The 23,026-nt window shown below is 37.9% G+C and overlaps 1 protein-coding gene across 1 annotated transcript in view; it reads left to right on the top strand.

Moving 5' to 3' along the window:
- The window catches only part of LOC120525709 (TATA box binding protein), a 95,459-nt gene that overhangs the window by 71,961 nt on the left and 472 nt on the right, over nucleotides 1–23,026 (top strand). Inside the window, 3 exon segments of the mRNA XM_039748245.1 lie at nucleotides 2,738–2,907; nucleotides 6,658–6,752; nucleotides 22,689–23,026. The exon segment at nucleotides 22,689–23,026 is cut by the window's right edge and continues 472 nt beyond it. Of these exon segments, the coding sequence (XP_039604179.1) occupies nucleotides 2,738–2,907; nucleotides 6,658–6,752; nucleotides 22,689–22,768 (345 nt within the window). The 3' untranslated portion in view covers nucleotides 22,769–23,026.

Here is a 23,026-nt window from a genome sequence, read left to right as displayed (position 1 = left end):
GAACTGTGCCAATGAAAGTCAATGAAGCCATTGTGAGGCTGTAAAACAAGAATAAAACCATTAGCAACATCTGTAAAACCTTAGGATTACCTAAATTAGCTGTCAGGGACATCATTAAGAAGAACTAACACACTGGTGAGGTTAGTAATTGGAAAGGGACTGGTAGGCCAAAGAAAACCTCCACTGCTAATGACAGAAGAATCCTTACTATGGCAAAGAAAAAACCTTAAACGCTTGTCCGACTGATCAGAAACAATCATCAGGAGGCGGATTTGGATGTGTCAGAGACAACTATCCTCAGATGACTTCATGAACCTAAATATATACGCCACACTGCAAGGTATAAACCGCAGGTTAGCCACAATAACAGCATTGCCTGATTATCCATCCATCCATTATGCAACCTGCTATATCCTAATTACAGTGTCACGAGGGTCTGCTGGAGCCAATCCCAGCCAACACAGGGCACAACGCAGGAAGCAAACTCTGGGCAGAGCGCTAACCCACCGCAGGTTGCCTGATTACAGTTTGCAAAAAGTACTTCAAAGAGCCTGCAGAATTCTGGAAAAAGGCTTTTTGGACAGACAAGATAAAGATGAACCTGTATGAGAGTGATGGCAAGAGCAAAGTGTGGAGACAAAAAGGAATTGCCCAAGACCCAAAACATACCACCTCATCTGTTAAACATGGAGAGAAATGTTATGGCTTGGACATGTATGGCTACCACTAGTTCTGGCACACTTATCTTCATTGATAATGGAACTGCTGACTACAAGCCACTGAAACAAGGAGGAGCTGAAGATAGCTGCATTAGAGGCTTGGCAGAGCATCACCGGAGAAGATACTCAGCACCTGGTGATATCTGTGAATCTCAAATTTCAAGCAGTCATTGAATGCAGGGTATATGCAACAAAGTTCTAATTGTGACTGCTTTAACCTGCCATTGCTAAGTCCCAAACATTGTGTTGCCCTGAAATGGATGAACTGTGTATAAAAATGTCAATTTTGCAGAGTGTGACTAAAATTCAATGTGTAATGTACACTTTAATCATGTCTGAATTGTTATATTTTTTTATTTTTTTGAACAAAAACAAAAAAAATTAAACTAAGTCAAGGAAAAATGTGTCCTTGTCTTAAACATTATGTAGGGCATTGTACATGCTGTGTAGTAGATGCTAGGAAGAGACTGCTGTCAGTAATTTCAATCTTTATAATCTCAATTGAATTCATGATTTTAATCATTTTTACAACTCTTTTATTACCTGCACCAGCATTTTCATGATTACAAGGGGCAGAAAACTGTCTGTGTAATATTGGCTGAATGGCAAAAGAATCAGTCATAGCATGGTACATGCACAAATACACCCCCAACCTTGCTGCAACAACCTCCTCACACCAGGCCAATCTGGAATCTTTAGCTACTCCAGACTGTATGTGTTTGGGATGTGAAAGGAAAATGAGAATCGGAAAGAAAATCACCTGTGTCTATTAGAACATTTGTACACAGCCAATTAGGTGACCTTCACATGCTTGTGAGAATTTTCACATTTGTCATCTGTGATATCTCACCATGCTATTTCCCGTTCAGAACTTTGAGAGAAACAAAATCGTGCTTTTGATATGCCACAAAATTTGGTTTAAGTCCCATTCACTATTGTCAACACCCATTGAGCATACATCATATTTATTTACAAACTTTGTAACTACAAAGATGACAGTTTTGTTTAGTTGAATTAGGAGAGAAGTCCGTTTTATGTTGTCACAACTTGGCAAGTTTAAATTTGGGTATCATGTTGTTTTCCCAAATTGTCCTTCTAGAGGTCTCCTCTTCGATGGTCATTTGTGTGAATGTGAGTGTAGAATTAAAAGCCTCTGAGTTTGGGCCTAGTTATAAGGAACTATGACCAGCACTAACCACTGCAAATTAATGCAATCTACAGTTGAACAAATGATCATTCCCAAATTTATTTTACTTTAACAAATTTGAATTAGATTTCTAAAATTAATTAAATTACTACTTTTATGATGCTTGCTAATCTTTCATATTTTAAGATAATAAAGCTCCCATCATAGTGGGAAATAACTAACAGGAAGCCATGCTCAGTGCAGACTTCATTTAAAAAAAAAAAAATCATACTTTACTAGAGGTAAAAATTGGAACAAGTGTTTTTTTTTTGTTTTTTTTTTCCATTTTCCTTCTACAAAAACAGTCTGCAATTGTTTCAGTTTCACATCAGTTGTTACCAGTTGTTTTGCTGCAGTTTTCCAGAAACAAATTAACTTCTGCAAGTTGATAACTTGTATTACAAAGTTCCCTGCTAGTTGCAGTTGAATATATACTTGTCTTAATCAGCATATAAAAATTTTAAATGGATTGTTAAATATTTTAGTCATTAATTCATAAGGGATATTAAGTTTAATATTTGGAGATTTTTATTCCGCACTTAAGTTCAGCATTTTATGCCACTTTGTTTACAAAAAAAAAAAAGTGAAAAAATGCTATTCGCTGTTCTCTGCACTGGGTAATGATGTTGTTGTAATAGCTCAATATGGGCTTTAATGCCTATGGTGGAGGAAGAATTGGCTGAAGAAATTTAAAAATGTATGTTGAAATTCTTGCAGGTAGTATAGAATTGCACTCCAAATTTATTCTGAGTTTTCTATATAATTTCCATTAACTTAATTTCAGTTTAATTTTGTCATATTCCTGTAATTTACGTTTGTCATATTTTCTTGCAGTGAAGAACAATCACGTTTGGCAGCTAGAAAATATGCAAGAGTTGTCCAGAAATTAGGATTTCCAGCTAAATTTTTGGATTTTAAGATTCAAAACATGGTTGGCAGCTGCGATGTGAAGTTTCCAATCAGACTAGAAGGGCTGGTTCTAACCCACCAACAGTTTAGTAGGTAAGTTCAGAAAACAACAAATATATATTTGATAAGTGAAATCGGCATTGTCTTAAGTATAGATTAACAAAGAATTATGGCAAAACTTCATAATTTATAATTAAAAAAATAAAACTGCCTCAAGCGCTGCCAGGCCTCTCACATCCCACAGTCCTATACTCAATTATGTGGATGTGTGTGAGGACCTCCTGAGCAACTGTCAATTGTATGCACTGGTTAAAAAAATGGACAGATGATGGTACTGATGGACAGTCATAGAAGTGCTAATTATAATCAGAACATGAATTACAGGGCTCCAGACAAAAATTAATCTCAAGGAACCAGTGGCTTCTAAAAGAAAAAATTAGGAGCCAATAGTTTTGCTTTAGGTGTCAAATAATCAAATGTGTAAAATATTCATCTTTCAGACTCTTGCCTTCCTAACTGCAATGTATGTGTGCCTAATTCTTTTCCTTCTGTATAGTGCATTTTTCCCTTGTGCTTTTGTGTCCTTCTTGATGCTTTGGGTAACTGTTATCATAACTTTCATACAATGTACAGTTATTAAGAACAGTGTTTTATTTGGGATCTGAGTCTGTGTCACTGAATGTCTTTATCAGTGGGCTATCCAGTAGTAATTTGTAATTTGGTCGTCTTTTCTTATTGTTTGTAGAGAGCCAGTAACTTTTTATAATACATTTTGAAAAATTACAGCTTTCCAGTGTTCATTGTGTACTCAGCAGACAGATTTCTCTGTTTTTGCTGGGGAAATAAGTGTCCCTTCCAGTGGATAGGAGAATTGGGTGCAGTGAAGACAAAAATGACAAATTATTTTAAATAGGTTTACCTTAATTTTAGCTGTCCAGTGTTCATTTTGTAAACAGAAAAGGATTTCAACGACAAAGGCTCAGGTGTGGAAAAGAGTGTGCCCTCCAGTGAATGGGATGGAGAGGCACATTAATATGAAATGGATGTAGAAGACTTTTTCAGTTTGTAAAATACATTTTGAGCAATTTTGGCTATATAGTGTTCATTTTGCAAGCAGCTTATAGTGGCACATATTTCTACAGCAATATCTCAGCTGTGGGAATAACTGTCCCCACTGGGAGAAGAGATGGTGGGGCACAGTAGATATGAACATGATATAGAAGACTGTCTGATAAGCTTAATATAGACACTGTGCACTATTGTAACTATATGTAATACACCTGGAACCTTAAGATGCAGACTTCATGATGAGGAGGAAACAGTATGCAGGTGGCTGCACATACATGTCTACTGACACATTGGCTGGAATTTTGTATGGGGAATGTGTTAAATTAAAAGAAAAACAACTAGAAAAGATGTGTGAACACTGATCCATAACAATCGCACCTTAGTAATGTTTTCACCAAGTCAGAAGGAACAACTAAATTCCACGGGGCACAGATATCTTCTTAACAACTGACTTACATGATGGCCAGATGAATTTCATATATTATGCATGTATTCCTTGAGTTTTGATGACCTGTTGCATCATATTCAGCCCTTTGTTCATCATACTGGCACGAGTGTAACCAGCCTCTCCTTGAAGCCACCATTTATAGTACATGACTGTCGCTTCAGCTGCACCGTGTACTGTAGTTAGAAATAGGTTTGTGCTCACAAGTCTGTCATTTTTGGTATGTGTCCCTCACGCTCAGTGCAGGATATGTCCGTTATAAACTAGCCTTTAGTGAAATGTGGCTTATTAATCTACAAGAAGGAACATACATTCTGACAGGTTAATGGCACATCTGCTCAACAATTAAAAAACAAAAAAGCCTTTTACATCTGTTACAATGTAATTAGTGTAAAGTTTCGATGGTTTCTTGTGCCACTGACAATCAAAGTAGAAATGATAATCAGCAAAATCTATTTTTGATCTTGTTTGCTACCATTTTAGTTGCAGTTTGGAGCCCTGCATTAAGAGTGACTACTGTTGTTGTTTTTTCATCTCTTGCAAATGCATGACAATACAAGTTATACCATTACACCTAATCTGATTGGTAACATTTTATTCTCAAAGTATGCACAAATATGTTTCTGAAATAATTCAATAATGAAGCAAAAGCTGCAATAGTTTGAGTTTGTGTGTTTTACTTTCTTTTCTTTCTTAAATTACAAGAAGTATACAGTGCATCCGGAAAGTATTCACAGCGCATCATTTTTTCCACATTTTATTATGTTACAGCCTTATTCCAAAATGGATTAAATTCATTTTTTTCCCTCAGAATTCTACACACAACACCCTATAATGACAACGTGAAAAAAGTTTACTTGAGATTTTTGCAAATTTCTTGGCTGTGTGAGATGGTGAGAGATGGTTGTCCTTCTGGAAGGTTCTCCTCTCTCCACAGAGGACCTCTGGAGCTCTGACAGAGTGACCATCGGGTTCTTAGTCACCTCCCTGACTAAGGCCCATTTTCCCCCGATCGCTCAGTTTAGATGGCCGGCCAGCTCTAGGAAGAGTCCTGGTGGTTTCGAACTTCTTCCACTTACGGATGATGGAGGCCACTGTGCTCATTGGGACCTTCAAAGCAGCAGAAATTTTTCTGTAACCTTCCCCAGATCGGAGGTCTACAGACAATTCCTTTGACTTCATGCTTTGTTTATGCTCTGACATGAACTGTCAACTGTGGGACCTTATATAGACAGATGTGTGCCTTTCCAAATCATGTCCAATCAACTGAATTTACCACAGGTGGACTTCAATGAAGCTGCAGAAACATCTCAAGGATGATCAGGGGAAACAGGATGCACTGTTGGGCGAAACTGGCCAAGGATAGGTGTGCCAAGCTTGTGGCATCATATTCAAAAAGACTTGAGGCTGTATTTGCTGCCAAAGGTGCATCGACAAAGTATTGAGCAAAGGCTGTGAATACTTATGTACATGTGATTTCTCAGTTTTTTATTTTTAATAAATTTGAAAAAACCTCAAGTAAACTTTTTTCACGTTGTCATTATAGGGTGTTGTGTGTAGAATTCTGAGGAAAAAAATGAATTTAATCCATTTTGGAATAAGACTGTAACATAACAAAATGTGGAAAAAGTGATGCGTTGTGTCATGGTATTAGGGGTGCTGCTATGCAACCCACAGTTCATACTGCAAATTTTAAATATTTCAGTTTTTGCCAAACCATTCAAAATTAAAATAATGCACCAAACCTTCTGTTACTTAAACCTTGATTGGTCACAGCCACTAATTAAAAAGCCACACATCCTTGCGCTGTAGTATGTTTAAGCAGTTTTGCATATTATTAAAATTGGATCTCCCATGTTTAAGCACTGAATTACTGTTTTTTTAAATCTCTAGTTTAAGTATATGTCCAACTACAATATATTGTAACTAACCACATTCTATGTCTTTAAAAGGAGATGTGTAATTTCATTGGTTTCTTGAGTTAAAATTCTGACTGGTTTACTGAGGATCAGTAATAAGTGATAGCATCTTGATTAGCATTGGTGAAAATATATGATTAGTATAAAACCACCTTAAAAGTTCAAGGTACATTATTATCTTTATAGTAGGTGTTGTACATATTAAATCAAATCCTTAGCCTGGTTCCTGCACTTTAGGTCTTTGTTTGACTTTAAAATGTGACTTGATCTATTTCCGAGGAGGAAGGGAAAATTTATGTCAGTCAGACATTCTCAACTGGTATTTTTGTGAAAGATGTGACTCCTTTGTATTGTTCATTTTTGCCTAACTAGTTGTATTGTAATGATGATTTTCTCTCAATTGTTTTGCAGCTATGAGCCTGAGTTGTTTCCTGGATTAATCTACAGAATGATCAAACCTAGAATTGTTTTGTTAATTTTTGTGTCTGGAAAAGTAGTGCTTACAGGTAAGATTTTTTTTATGTGATGTTCTTTTTTTTTCTTTAAAGTTTGATCTTTTTTTACAATATGGTTTTGGATTGATACTTAAACTCTGCCTATCATACCAAGGAGCTCTGTCTTACTTGGAGTTTAAACTGCAAAAAATTGCTATGACTTATGGGGTGGTGGGGTTGGGTTCGGGCATCCCCTCCAGGTTTTGACCATGTTGATATATGGCTGTAGGAAAGAGGTGGCTGTAAATAGCATAATGTAGGTATAGTACCATCTTAAAAATTGTGTTTGTCAATACTTTTTAGCACCACTATACTGCACAGTACTAGCTTTACACAGTTTTATTGAGGCAGACGTTTTTGCAGTGTAACAGATCTGCTATAGTAAATCAAGTTAGAGACAATTATCTCTTTCAGGATTATTTCTGTACTTAAGAAAGATTGACACATTTTACTTTATCTGTTTTGAAGAAGGTGTGGTTTCCGTACTCTAAGGAAATAGACATTGTATTGGAAAGTTATAACCTAATATGATGGCACCCACTTCCTGCAGATTTATATTAATGAGACAACCAGGATATGATAAAAATGCAGTGACTCTATGGGTCCATTTTTTACCTTGTTAACAATACAAACTATTGCTGGTGGAGTGATGATGCAGATTTATTTATGTACAGTGATGTGCAAAATTATTCAATCGCCTTGAAAGTCTTCATAATTTTCTTCCGTGACAAAAGATTTGTACACATATTTATCCATTCAGTTTTTTTACTGTGAAATCTTATGCTGTAACAATATATGTCCAAAGTCAAAATAAACCAATTTTCTGTAGATATTTAGCTGAAGAAGAGAAACTCAACAGTTAGTGTTATAAGTATTTAAACCCCGGTGCTTTAGAAGCTTCAAGTTTACACAAGTAACACAAAGGTGACAAGTTATTTGACAATGAATAAACATAATTAGGTACTACTTTTAATAAAAACAAAAAAAAAAATTAAATAAATATTCAAGTCCTACATCTCAACATTACTACTTTGTTGAGAACCCTTTTGCTGCAATAACAGCCTTAATTCTTTTAGGGTAATTATGTACCAGTTTTGCAAATTGTTCTGGAGTTTTTTTCCTCTTTCTTCTTGGCAGAATTTATAAATTTCCTCTAGGTTGGTGGGATGGTGCTTCTAGACAGCTGATTTCAAATAGTGCCACAGATTCTCAATAGGGTTAACATCAGAGCTTTGACATGGACATCCCAAAGCATTCGCCTTTCTGTTTTTGACTCATTCCAGTGTTGTTTTGGTCTTATGCTTAGCGTCATTGTCATGTTGAAAGATTAATCTTCTACCGAACTGTAGGTTTATTGCAAACTACAACAAGTTCACCTGTGTTACTGTGCATTTTTTGTGCATATTCATTGTCCTTTCATCTCTGACAAGAGTCCCAGTAGGGCTAAGCCATATCATGTCACCCACGATAACACTGGTATGTATTTTTATGTGATAAAATATGGGTTAGGGTTAGGGTTATGATTTAGTACCTAAAAAGGGAACTATTTCAATAGTATGGATGTGGTTTGGCAACAAAAGGTCAGACCTCCAGCAAAGTATGCAAGAAGACTGTTACCACTAAAAGTTGAAACAGAACAAACTTGTTTCACCACTTGAAGCAAAAACACACCATCCAGTACAACCAGGCTATGAAGGCACACAAGGAGATATTAGCAGCTGGTGGTGTGAAGCCAAAAAGTAAACAAATGATTCAACCGAGCATTGCTGGAGCACTTGGTAGTTGCACGCCATATGACAGGAAAAGCAAACGATGGATGGAAGTTATTGATGAAGTTACATATTGTTTGACTAAGGATATGGTGCCAGTCCAAATGGTGGAAAAGGAGGGCTTTAAGAAACTAGTTAAAAAGCACTACCAAAGGTGAAACATCCCAGGCAGGAACTATTTTTCAAAGACATTTGTATGTCGATGTATGAAGCATGCTGCAACAAACTAGCAGTTACACTATTGTCCATGGAGTTTTTGCTTTAGAGCCAAAGCGTGGAACCGTTTTATCAGCCTGACCAAGCACTATATCGACAACAACTGGAAGCTACACTCCTGTCTTGAGACAAGTTTTCTTTTCTGAAGATCATACAGGCAGAAATATTGTGAGTGTTTTAAGGGATTTTCTTAACTCTTTTCATATACTGTAGAAGAGGACAAACAGGTGTGTGTGACAACAGACAGCAGGGTCAATGTTCTTAAAACCATCAATTTCAATAACTGGACCAGACTGTCATCCATTGGCCATTGTCTGCACATTGCTATTTGTAAATTTCATTTACTGTCCGAATACAAAACTTGTCATTTATTTGTATGAGTAATAGGTGTCACAACCCCCCCCACCCCCCACCCCCCCAAAAAGAAAATCAAGTAAGAACAAATCCAAAAATCATAATCCTCTCTGTTTTAAAGCCCCCAGCCTCGGGGTCATAATGAGGGAGAAAGAGAGTGTGTGTGTTAAGTTTTGACCACATTTTTATTTTATTACTATAAGCAGTTAGTGTTTACATTTTCACTGAAGGTTTGTTTGGATTTCTGCTGCTTGTTTATACCCATGTTATCCAGAAGACATCCTGTAAAATTATTTTGATGCAAGTCCAATACTTTCCAAGATACAAGATGGAAGAGGGAGTCAAATTTGACATGGCTTTATTTTTTCATCAGTTTTACAAGACCATATCTCAAGAACTAAACCACTTAGGCTCAAATTTTGCATAGTGGTACCTTTATAGGTATAGTATGTAACAAAATAAAAATGTTTAGTCTAGATGACACCACTTGGCAAGAGCAGTCCTTCAAAAATGGGGGAAAAATATTTTGCATCTTTGGCTTTGCCATGTTTAAACTTTCAGAAAGCATACTTCTAACTGATACAGCCTGCTGAAATTACACAGGGATTTTCAAAAAGTTCTAAACAAACAAGAAACTGCATCTGGGTTTGACAAGCAGACCTCTCAGATGTGAAAAAATAATTTTGGATCTAATTTTCAGACCATCTTAATGCACTGTGGGATGTCCACATGTTTTTGAAATAATTTATTTTTTTGGTCCCTTTTTTCTTATGTGAATATTTCGTTTTTATTTTCCATTCTAAACATGGGTTGAATTCACCATTTGTCAGTAATAATAATCATCAAGTTTTTCATCACTAACTTGGATATAGGATTAATGGAAAAAAAACGAATCCTAATCTTAAATCGCCAAAGGCACATTAAGCACAACACATGAACAAAAGCAGATTGATTTATCATTAAATACATCACTAGTTATAATGAAATGTTAACATCTTGGTATTGCAGCAGTGGGAATGTGACCCATTTCATTTCAACGAAGTGCACAGTATAGGGCATCTTTGTCTTTGTGATCAAGATGGTACTGCCTCTTGGTGACCGTTGTAGGTGCACTAAGCAGTGTAATGACACACTGTAATGGCATCCAACAAATATTGCCTCTTGGTAGCCAGTGGAAAGACTGTGCAGTATGCTTTGGATGTGTGAAACTAGGGCTGTTCGATATAACGATATATATCGGATGACAATATGAAAACGTCTATCGCTGCACATTACGCTATCGTTTGTTTCGTGGTGTCACAAAATAAACTGTTTACGGCAATATTTTTTTCATTGTTTTGATGGCCACCACGTGGATGCAGACACACTAGCATGACTGATGAAGACGAGGCAACACCAGGTAGCTCTACACACAGAAGGACCTTGTTCCTAAACGAGGGGCTACACCTCTGTAGTATGGAGATGGTTTGGATTTGAAGAGTCTGACACGGACCAGAAAACGGTACTGTGCAAATTATGCTGCAAACCAATCGCTACCACAGACTCCAACACGACAAACCTCTTCTACCACCTCCGCAAAAAGCACGTGAGCGAGCATGCAGAGTTTACAACTGAGAGGCAGGCCACGTAGGATATTACAGTTGTAAAGGTACTATTTAAACGAGCATGTTAAAAGCTTGGAAGATTAATTGCTACCAAAACAATTTGCTTAAGGCATAATTTTCCCTGCAGCGTTTGCTGTCAGCGTTAATCTTGTTAAAATTACGTTTACGCCACAACTGCATTAACACGGCAAATCTCCGTTAACGAGTTACCGTGGGTCGCCCGTGCTTGGGGCTGGACGGCATCAACACGTTAGCGCCGTCCAGTCCCACGCACAGGGCTATCAGCTGTAACTCATTAACGGAGATTTGCCACACTACGATGTGCAAATTAACATTTTACTAGAATGTAGCCTAAAAATATTATATTTAATATTATATATTTAATATATTTTTGTCGTAAGCCTTATTGCTGCTACAGTTTGAAGTGCAATGTTTACATTTGGTTTTGACAGTTAATGTTAGACTTGTATTTATTTTGTTTAAAGGGTTTATTGGCCTTATATAGTTTAGTTGTTAGTGCTTTGATCCTTTTATATTTAATATATGTTGTGAGAGTTATTGCTGCTACAGTTCACATTTTGTTTATGTCAGGCATTTTATATAGCTGTATCTTATATTGGGCCTTTAGTAATTTGTTTTTGAAAAGTGTTTTATATTTGATACATTAACATTTTATGTTTACATTCTAAGTCAAACATTTTCTCAAATGTTCTAAATAAAAGAACAGAAATAATTACAAGTTGAGTACTTCTCATTTTTGATTTTTTTAATTTAAATGAAAAAAAAAGGAGTGGTGATTATATAAACTATTCACTGAATACAAAGAAAATGTACTACATCGGGATATGAAATGAAATATCGGGATATAAGATTTTGGTCATATCGCACAACCCTATGTGAAACATATCAGGATATTTGATTCTGTTTCACTCTTGTCACAAATCACACCAGTCCAACATTTTTCATCATACATGCACCCAACATAGCCTCTAATAGGACACTGGTCTAATGTAAGAACTGCATCTGATCCATCAGGAGTGTGATCGTGAAAGGGCAGGATCTCAGCAGCTGCTTCAGTGGTGAATATGCGGACAGTCAATTGACTGTCTTCACCAGACACCCAGCTGACTTTGAGTTTGCCATCTTCTGTAGGGATGTAACAGTGGTATTCTTGAGTACCAGACACTCTTTTGGCCATGAGGAATCACATTCTCTGTTCAGCAACATGAAACATGACATTGTCATGTTGAAGATAAATGTAATTTCATTGAATATGAAAAAAGTTTGATATTTTTGATAACTTACTGATTGAAAACTCAAAATGATTAACACATGGCACATATGAGGCTATGTTTAGGATGGAAAATAAACATGACAGATTTACATAAAAGTAAGGTTTGTGTTTTGTGAAAGGAGGAACAATGTAGAATAAATGGAAATTTATTTTAAAAATCATCTGCATATTCACACATGCCGATAGGGTGCTCTGAAAATGAAATTCAAAATGATTTTGCTATTAAGCCCTGATACAGCTACTTTTCTGTTTATTGCTTTTTCAGAATGCCAATATAGTTTAATCTGTATAAGGAATCTGTGTTGGTTACAGATATGTGTTTCTGAGGTCTAAACATACCTAAGCCAAAAACTCAAATTAAATTTTGGTGCCTTGACCATGCACAGTCATCTGGACCAAATGTTTTATTTTTGTCACATACTATACCAATTAATGTACCAGCGTGCAAAGTTTGAGCCTGCTCGGTGGTTTATTTGTTTATCTTGCATCAAAAAAAAAATTACAGGGCATCTCCTGGCTAACTTGGGTATATTGTACTTAGTAATTTTTCCAGAATTTGTTTTTAGTCCGAAGTGCATGGGCTGTTGGTTGATTTGACATGGAGTGACCCAATTGTTAAACTAAAGTGTTAAGCAGTTCAGGTATACTTTTACTTAAGATATCAAGGGAATACGCTATCCAGGCCATTTTTGTACTAACATTTGACTTGGGCTATGTCACTACATACAATGCTGCACCACTACTATTGCGCTATAATGCTGCTCCTGCTGGCACCTTGTGGCAGTAGATTTCACAGTTCGAGTAAGGCAGTCTGTCATCAATGACAGTAACTCATTAGAAAAGAAGGATGGAAAATGGCCTTCATTTTGTTTGCACTAATAAATGCCACTGCCTCCAAGCAGCAATCATCGATAAAATGTTGTTGAATATTTTTTTTTTCTTATATTGTCAGAAATATCATTATTGGAAATATCTCTATATATAATCTTCATTTGGGTCTTGATCTTTGTTTGTCCGCGAATGAATTAGAAGAAGCACTAGATGGCAGTAGAGAGACGGCTAAAACATAGGCATTGCATTAAGAATCTCCTCCAGGCTTATACTACTGAAGACTGTAGTACTCCAGTCACACCTCAAAACGCAGACATTCCAACTAAACAAATTGTTGTGCTTTAAATTAACTAAAGAGATCTTCATTTAGATCTTGATCTTTGTCCTAATTCCATGCATCGTAGACCACCTTCCAGTTTAGTACGTTGTTGTTACTCACGGATGTCAACAATGTGCCGGAATAACGAAAGGGATGGTGGACAGTGTTAGGCTGATTAGCTCCTGAGGCCTGGTTAGAGAATGAGCGTGCCGAAGATAAAAGGTACGTGCCTACATAACATATGACTGAAAGAAAGACAGTGGGTAAAATGAATGACAACGTAACAGCACATTCCGGAAATTATTATTGTTATGTTGTAGCTGGCGAGTGCTGCGCGTCTCACAGTTGTGCATGCTCACATGTCAGTGAAGTGATCTCTCTTTATGCTTTAAAGAGCCTGGATACCTATGTGTCCCCCTTTAATAACCATTGCTCCATGTATATTGCCTTACTCTTTGGATTGCCACAAAGCAACCTGTGAGATTGGAGAAAGGTTGAGAAGACATCGTGAGAGGAAACAACAGCGTCCTGAAAATGAGACGGACTGTGAACGGACAGAAACAAATGCTCCTACACCACCACATAATTACGATTCGGATAGTGATTCCAAGTGCGCTGTTCCTATCGAATCAATATCCAAGGGTTTTCTTTTTTAATTTTGTTGCATAATGCTGTGCGACGAAGGGCCCAGTTCACGACTGGCAGCCGCGTTTAAACAGGTAGCCCTTCACAGACAACTTTAACACGCGCAATGTAGTTGGGCGCACATGGCTAGTCATGATATAATGTTGCGGCTGTATCGCCCACTTCTAATAGCCAGTCCCAAAAAAAGAATTCCCACAGTGTGATGCTGCCACCAACATATTTCACTGTAGGCATGGGTAGTGTTAGTTTTACACCACACATACCTCTTTGATGTCTGCCCAAAAAGTTCTATTTCTCAAAAGTGGATAATCTTGCCTTCTTTCTGCTACCCTCTTGTAGAGGTGTGTTTTATGGAGAGCTCTTGAAATTGTGGACCCATGAAACTTTACTCCAGTTTCAGCCAAAGAGCATTGCAAACTGCTGAGAATGAGGGTTGGATTTTTAGTAGCCTCTCTCACCAGTCGACGTCTTGCTCTGATGTTTAGTTTTGAGGGACGGCCTGTTCTAGTAAGATTCTGGGTGCTGTGAACTTTCCACTTTCAGAATCTTCGATATTCTTTCATAGCCATTTCCTGCCTTGTGCTTTTTAATGACTTTGTTGCTCACATCAGCAGAATGATCCTTTGTCTTCCCTTTTGCAGTATGTGTGCAACAATGACTATGGCCTTTACAAAGGGTATTTTTATTTTCAGAGAGAGGCAAAGGAATCACAAGTAGTACTTAATTATGTTTAGTAACGGTCAAATAACTTGTCACCTTTGTGTCATTTGTGTAAACTTGAAGCGTCTAAAGCACAGGGGTTTAAATACTTAAAACATTAGCTTTTGAGTTTTTCTTCTTCAGCTAAATAACTACAGAAAACGGTTTATAGTATTCTAAAATATTGAATGGATAAATATGTGTACAAATCTCTTTTTGTGCAGAATAGTATGATGACTTTCAAAGGGATTGAGTACTTTTGCACACCACTGTATATTGATTTTGTTTGGTGCATTTTGGTCTTAAAGAAACATTTGAATGCCACAGAAACTGAACATATGAATGCCACATATTTGAACCTAGTCCAGTCTTGTTTATCCCTTCATGCAAATACTGGAAGTACTTGTTAATTTATTCTAATGTGATGGTCTTTCAAGTTGTTTTCTCTTAGTCTACTCTGTGAAAAAATAGATCAGTCATAATCCAGTTTGTAGAATCTAAAGGTAACATGTAAGTCAATATTTGCCAGCATTACTGCTAGGGATTGCATTGGAAACAATACTGAATTTGTTTTGGTGTTGGGCAAAATTGACAAATTCAGTTTATATTGTTTCTTTAAAAGTTGATATGGAACTTTGTAGTACTACCTTTAATTTCTAGTCGCTATTTTGTCAGGTTGTATTTGTATTAAAAGATCTATACTACGAATGTGTTTATATTGCATACAATTATAATTTCTGTTTTATTTAAATGTTTTTGATTTTACAAATTTATTGCAGAACTGAAAGGTTTACATAGAAAGTACAATTACTGTTTATTTTTAAGTGGTCAGCTGGCTAATGGCGCAAAATAAAGTTGTTTTTTTCATTTATTTCCAGTATTAATGTATTTTTTATTCTTTTATAGTTAAGTGATTTCCCAGTCAGTTTAATACACTGAATTATACAGAAATTAAACTGAAGAAGAATTTGTTGGGCACTCAGTATAAGTTAATATCATGTACTAGAATTGGTATCATGACAGAAAAAGTGGGACCATTGAATTTGTAATTATTGTGGTATTCTTTTGACAGAATGTTCAGAGGGCAAATGTAGACCAAATTGCTAAAACATAGTAGGTGTACCCAATATAGTAGCCATTCTCTTGATATATTTATATGTTCAGGTTAAAGCTATGAAGTAACAGCTAGTGGTGTTTTGTTTTTTAAATTTTTGTAAACTGCACATTTTACAGAGAAACTATGACTGAATAAATGAGTGGGAAATAGGAAGCACTTTTATTCAGTTTTTATCAATTTTACTGAAGTATGGAAATCATTGTGAAATGTATACTGAGATGTTTCTCCTCACTTCTGTTTTTGCTAACTTTATTTCTCTAAAAGCATTAAATGTGTGCATGCCACATAATTGAGAGTTAATTATGGGAAGTGCATACTAATTAAACTTGTCGATAAGACATGTGAGAAAGGCAGATTTATTTATTACATTTATTGTAGCCTGTCCTAAACTTTAATAACCTTTTTGCTCTATGTTGTTTGTTGTGTAAAGTCCCCCTACAAATTCTAAGGACTATTTCTGTGATGACCATCTTCTAAGTTTCAGTATTGAATGCATTTACTGTACATTTCCTGCAATATCATATGATTCTGCTGGGACAACTTTATTAATTCTTCATTTGGGAAATGGGTTAATAGAGGACCCACTGTTTCAACGAATTTACAGGAGCATCCTACAGTTTCACGTTTTCCTGTGTCACCTTGATGCTGATGTGCTGTCCTGTCTTAACACAACCACTATTTCAGTTGTCATTGTAACAGAATACACTGTATAGGTACAGCTAGCCCTTTAGAAATTTTCATGGCTTTATTTCTTACTCTTACAAACTCAGCCACAGGGGATACACCAACCAGTGTGTTTCTTCATGCTTGTCCCAAGCCCGGATAAATGGGGAGGGTTAAGTGAGGAAGGGCATTCAGTGTAAAGTTTTGCAAAATCAATATGCGGACAACAATACAAATTACTATACAGGATCGGTCAAGCCCCGGGTTAACAATGACCGCCACCAGTACTGTTAGTCAACAGGGTGCTGGTGGAAATTGGGCTACTGTTGGCCGAAGAAGAAGAGGGGGGAAACCTGTCCGGAGGCAGAAGGAGAGGAGGAAAGTAAAGAGAGTGGAACTGAGGGTAGGAGCATTGAATGTTGGCAGTATGACTGGTAAGGGGAGAGATTTAGCAGATATGATGGAGAGAAGGAAGGTTGATATATTGTGTGTGTAAGAGACTAAATGGAGTAAGGCCAGGTGGATCTGAGGTGGATTCAAATTGTTCTGTCATGGTGTGGATAGGAGGAGAAATGGAGTAGGGGTTATTCTGAAGGGACAATATGTCAAGAGTGTTTTGGAGGTAAAAAGAGTGTCCGACAGCGTAATGATTATGAAACTGGAAATTGGAGGTGTGATGATGAATGTTGTTAGTGCATATGCTCCGCAAGTTGGGTGTGCAAAGGATGAGAGAGAAGATTTTTGGAGTGAGTTGGATGAAGTGATGAACAGTGTACCCAAGGGACAGAAAGTGGTGATTGGAGCGGATTTCAATGGACATGTTGGTGAAGGGAACAGAGGGGATGAGGAGGCAATGGGTCAGTATGATATCAAGGAGAGGAATGAAGAAGGTCAGATGATAGTGGATTTTGTGAAAAGGATGGACATGGGTGTGGTGAATATGAAGTGGGTGGAACATAGGGTGACGTACAAGAGTGGTGGAAGACACACACAGGTAGATTACATCCTATGCAGAAGAGTCAATCTGAAGGAGATTGAAGACTGCAAAGTGGTGTGAAGGGAAAGTGTAGTTAAGCAGCATAGGATTGTGGTCTGTAGGATGACGTTGGAGGTCAAGAAGAGGAAAAGTGTGAGGGCAGAGCCAAGGATCAAATGGTGGAATTTGAAAAATGAAGACTGCAAGGTTGAGTTTAGGGGGAAGGTGAGACAGGCACTGGGTGGTAGTGAAGAATTACCAGAAAGTTGGGAAACTACAGCAGATGTAGTAAGGGCGACAACAAAAAAGGTGCTTGGCGTGACATCTGGAAAGAGGAGGGAGAAAAAGGAAACCTGGTGGTGGAATGAGGAAATACAGGAGAGTATACAGAGGAAGAGGATGGCAAAGAAGAAGTGGGATAGTCAGAGAAATGCAGAAAGTAGACAAGAGTACAAAGAGATCAGGCACAAGGTGAAAAGAGAGGTGGCAAAGGCTAAATAAAAGGTGTATGATGAGTTGTATGAGAGGTTGGACAATAAGGAGGGAGAAAAGGACCTGTACTGATTGGCTTGACAGAGCTGGGAAAGATGTTGTTTTGATTTGGGAAAATGGTTCAAGGGGTTCTTTAGAATAAGTGGGCAAAAATCAGAGAGAAGAGGTCCGATACTTCAATAAAATTTACTTATTCAATTATAACATTTAAATACATATAATGCAGTATAATGCAGTAGTGATAGATTATAGAAACAAGTATATGCTTACAGTAATATATTAAAAGAAACAAACTTATGCTTACAGCAATATCAAAAGACACAAACTTATGCTTACAGCAATATCAAAAGACACAAACTTGTGCTTATCAAAAGACCCAGAGCTATCATCCTAGACCAGTAGACTGAGGGAGCCCGCATGTCAGTCTCGTCTGTGGATCAACTCGTTAGCCTAGTCAAAGGTACCGGGCGGTGCGCGCATTCCCCACGGTTGAGCTTCCAAAGAAACTGAGGGCAGAACCTTCCCTTATATACTAATTAGGTGTCCTTGCCCCAAAAGCGGCTTACTTGCAAGCAGTGTATACAGAAGTGATCAGTTTCAGTACACACCCTTCCACGGGACACGGTATTGTTTTTCTTCTACTTGGCCATGATTAAGGCAAGTGCACGGTACTAGAAGACACAGTAATATGCTTACATGTGAAAAAAGCCTCTCGAAGTGAAAAACAACTCCTTACATAGCCTTGGCTGTATCTTTAGAACATTCCCGGCTGTTTTTCCCAAAACATTAGTCTTTGCAGCTGGCTTTGCGCTGGAGTGACCAACGCCCATCTGCACTCCTGATTCCCTTCCTCTCTTTATTTCACCTTTGCTTTTTACAGAGAAAAATCCTTCCATTACAGATGTGCAACAGGTTAGGGTAATAAAAGATAAAGATGGAAACATACTCACAAGCGAGGAGAGCATGTTGAGCAGAAGGAAAGAGTACTTTAAGAGGCTAATGAATGAAGAGAACAAGAGAGACAAGAGGTTAGATGATGTGGATATAGTGAATCAGGAAGTGCAACGGATTAACAAGGAAGAAGTAAGGACAGCTATGAAGAGGATGAAGAATGGAAAAGCCATTGGTCCAGATGACATACCTGTGGAAGCATGGAGGTGTTTAGGAGAGATAGCAGAGGAGTTTTTAACCAGATTGTTTAATGGAATCTTGGAAAGTGTGAAGATGCCTGAGGAGTGGAGAAGTGTACTGGTGCCGATATTTAAGAATAAGGGAGATGTGCAGGACTATAGTAACTACAGGGGATAATATTGATGAGCTACAGCATGAAGTTATGGGGAAGAGTAGAGAAAGCTAGGTTAAGAAGGGGAGGTGATGATTAGTGAGCAGCATATGGTTTCATGCCAAGAAGGAGCACCACAGATACGTTTGTTCTGAGGGTGTTGATGGAGACATTTAGAGAAGGCCAGAAGGAGTTGCATTGAGTGTTTGTGGACCTGGAGAAAGCATATGACAGGGTGCTTTGACAGGAGTTGTGGTATTGTATGAGGAAGTCAGGAGTGGTAGAGAAGTATGTAAGAGCTGTACAGGATATCTACAGTGCATCCGGAAAGTATTCACAGCGCATCACTTTTTGCACATTTTGTTATGTTACAGCCTTATTCCAAAATGGATTAGATTCATTTTTTTCCTCAGAATTCAACACACAACACCCCATAATGACAACGTGACAAAAGTTTACTTGAGATTTTTGCAAATTTATTAAAAATAAAAAAACTGAGAAAGCACATGTACATAAGTATTCACAGCCTTTGCCATGAAGTTTAAAATTGAGCTCAGGTGCAGCCCGTTTCCCCTGATCATCCTTGAGATGTTTCTGCAGCTTCATTGGAGTCCACCTGTGGTAAATTCAGTTGATTGGACATGATTTGGAAAGGCACACACCTGTCTATATAAGGTCCCACAGTTGACAGTTCATGTCAGAACACAAACCAAGCATGAAGTCAAAGGAATTGTCTGTAGACCTCCAAGACAGGATTGTCTCAAGGCACAAATCTGGGGAAGGTTACAGAAATGCTGCTTTGAAGGTCCCAATGAGCACAGTGGCCTCCATCATCCGTAAGTGGAAGAAGTTCAAAACCACCAGAACTCTTCCTAGAGCTGGCTGGCCATCTAAACTGAGCGATCGGGGGAGAAGGGCCTTAGTCAGGGAGGTGACCAAGAACCCGATGGTCACTCTGTCAGAGCTCCAGAGGTCCTCTGTGGAGAGAGGAGAACCTTCCAGAAGGACAACCATCTCTGCAGCCATCCACCAATCAGGCCTGTATGGTAGAGTGGCCAGATGGAAGCCAATCCTTAGTAAAAGGCACATGGCAGCCCACCTGGAGTTTGCCAAAAGGCACCTGAATGACTCTCTGACCATGAGAAACAAAATTCTCTGGTCTGATGAGACAAAGATTGAACTCTTTGGTATGAATGCCAGGCGTCACGTTTTGGAGGAAACCAGGCACTGCTCATCACCAGGCCAATACCATCCTTACAGTGAAGCATGGTGGTGGCAGCATCATGCTGTGGGGATGTTTTTCAGTGGCAGGAACTGGGAGACTAATCAGGATAAAGGGAAAGATGAGTGCAGCAATGTACAGAGACATCCTGGATGAAAACCTGCTCCAGAGCGCTCTTGACCACAGACTGGGGCGACGGTTCATCTTTCAGCCGGACAACGACCCTAAGCACACAGCCAAGATATCAAAGGAGTGGCTTCAGGACAACTCTGGGAATGTCCTTGAATGGCACAGACAGAGCCCAGACTTGAACATCTCTGGAGAGATCTTAAAATGGCTGTGCACCGACGCTTCCCATCTAACTTGATGGAGCTTGAGAGGTGCTGCAAAGAAGAATGGGCGAACCTGGCCAAGGATAGGTGTGCCAAGCTTGTGGCATCATATTCAAAAAGACTTGAGGCTGTAATTGCTGCCAAAGGTGCATCGACAAAGTATTGAGCAAAGGCTGTGAATACTTATGTACATGTGATTTCTCAGTTTTTTTTATTTTAATAAATTTGCAAAAACCTCAAGTAAACTTTTTTTCAAGTTGTCATTATGGGGTGTTGTGTGTAGAATTCTGAGGAAAAAAATGAATTTAATCCAATTTGGAATAAGGCTGTAACATAACAAAATGTGGAAAAAGTGATGTGCTGTGAATACTTTCCGGATGCACTGTACGAGTGAATTGTGACCATGGTGAGGTCTGCAGTAGGAGTGACGGATGCATTCAAAGTGGAGGTGGGATTACATAAGGGATCAGCTCTGAGGTCTTTCTTATTTGCAATGGTTATGGAGAGGTTGACAGATGAGATTAGACAGGAGTCCCTGTGGACTATGATGTTTGCTGATGACATTGTGATCTGTAGCGATAGTAGGGAGCAGGTTGAGGAGACCCTGGAGAGCTGGGGATATGCTCTAGAGAGGAGAGGAATGAAGGTCATTAGGAAAAGACAGAATACATGTTTGCAAATGAGAGGGAGGTCAGTGGAATGATGAAGATGTAAGGAGTAGAGTTGGCAAAGGTGGACAAGTTTAAATACTTGGGATCAACAGTACAGAGTAATGGGGATTGTGAAAGGTAAAAAAAAGAGTGTAGGCAGGGTGAAATGGGTGGAGATGAGTGTGAGGAGTTATTTGTAACAGACGGCTATCAGCAAGAGTTAAAGGGAAGGTCTACAGGATGGTAGTGAGACCAGCTAGGTTATATGGGTTGGAGATGGTGGCACTGACCAGAAAGCAGGAGACAGAGCTGTAGGTAGCAGAGTTAGAGATGCTAAGATTTGCATTGGGTTTGACAAGGATGGACAGGATTAGAAATGAGTACATCAGAGGGTCAGTTAAAGTTGGACGTTTGAAGGACAAAGTCAGAGAGGCAAGATTGCGTTGGTTTGGACATGTGCTTAGGAGAGATGCTGAATATATTGGGAGAAGATTGCTAAGGGTAGAGCTGCCAGGCAAGAGAAAAAGAGGAAGGCCTAAGCGAAGGTTTATGGATGTGGTGAGAGAGAACATGCAGGTGATGGGTATAACAGAACAAGATGCAGAGGACAGAAAGATATGGAAGAACATGATCTGCTGTGGCAACCCCTAACGGGAACAGCCGAAAAAAGATTTCTTACTCTTAGAACAAGCATCTTGACAGACAGCTGATTTAATCTGCAATATCATCCACTGCATGATCATTGTTAACACACAGTCTGCTCCTTCTTTTCTCTTCCACTTCAGACTTACCAAGCAGTTTCCGCTGTCTTTTAAGTTTGTTCACTTAAATTGTAACAACAACTTCAATAACTTTGTGTTCTTGTGTGTAATTTTTCACTATCTCCCAATTACCTGTTTTTTCTTGTTCGCTATACTATAATCTCTCTGTGCCTCTGTGTTGCTGCTTTAACCTTCTCTATTTTAGCATCAATAGTCCAAAAACTACCAGTTACAAACCTGAATAGAGTACTAGATGGAGCCACTGAGTAGGAAATTAGAGAATTATAGTTGAACTGTTTTATACTGAATTCTGATTGTTTTACATTAAACCAAAATACCCATCTGTTTACATGTAATGTTAATGGAAAATGTATATTGTGGTGGCTTACTTAATTACTTTAAAAACTTACTACAAAAATGTTTCAATTGGTCTCTTTGCATTTATGCAAAAAAAATTTCTGATTAATCAGTTCAATGTTGACGTTGTCTGGACAGAGTAGATCATATTCTAATTACCTCAACTATAATATTCAGATTTCTACCAGTGAATACTGAACTGACTTCCAGTTAATGGAAAAAGCAATATTTATTATTTATAGTAATGAGGTTTGGCCGAAAACATAAGGTTCTATGTCAGATTATCCATACCATGTATTTTAAAATGATGTCAAACAGAGGAATTGAGTTTGTAATTTTCTTTGATCTTTATTTTTGTATTACAGGTGCAAAGGTTCGTTCAGAAATCTATGAAGCTTTTGAAAATATTTATCCAATTTTAAAAGGATTCCGAAAGACCACGTAACCACCGTGGTGGAGAAGCAGCAAAATTATTTTTATTTTTATATGGTATTAACTTCATTGTTCTGTGGAAACTTCATGTCTTTCATAGTATTAACTTTAAAAATACAGAGTCATACAATATGGTGTCCATGTTGTTTACCCAGCAGAACTGTCTTTTTTTTTTTTAAATGTTTTTACATGAAATAGAAAAAAGTGTTTGAGGTGCTTCCACAAGTAAGGCATTACGTCAACAAAACTTATTTTAAATTTTAAAATATGC

The sequence above is a fragment of the Polypterus senegalus genome, chromosome 3, assembly GCF_016835505.1.
Source record: "Polypterus senegalus isolate Bchr_013 chromosome 3, ASM1683550v1, whole genome shotgun sequence".
Lineage (NCBI taxonomy): Eukaryota > Metazoa > Chordata > Cladistia > Polypteriformes > Polypteridae > Polypterus > Polypterus senegalus.
Note: the sequence above shows the minus strand (reverse complement) of the source record. Positions and strands in the feature narration are given on the sequence as shown.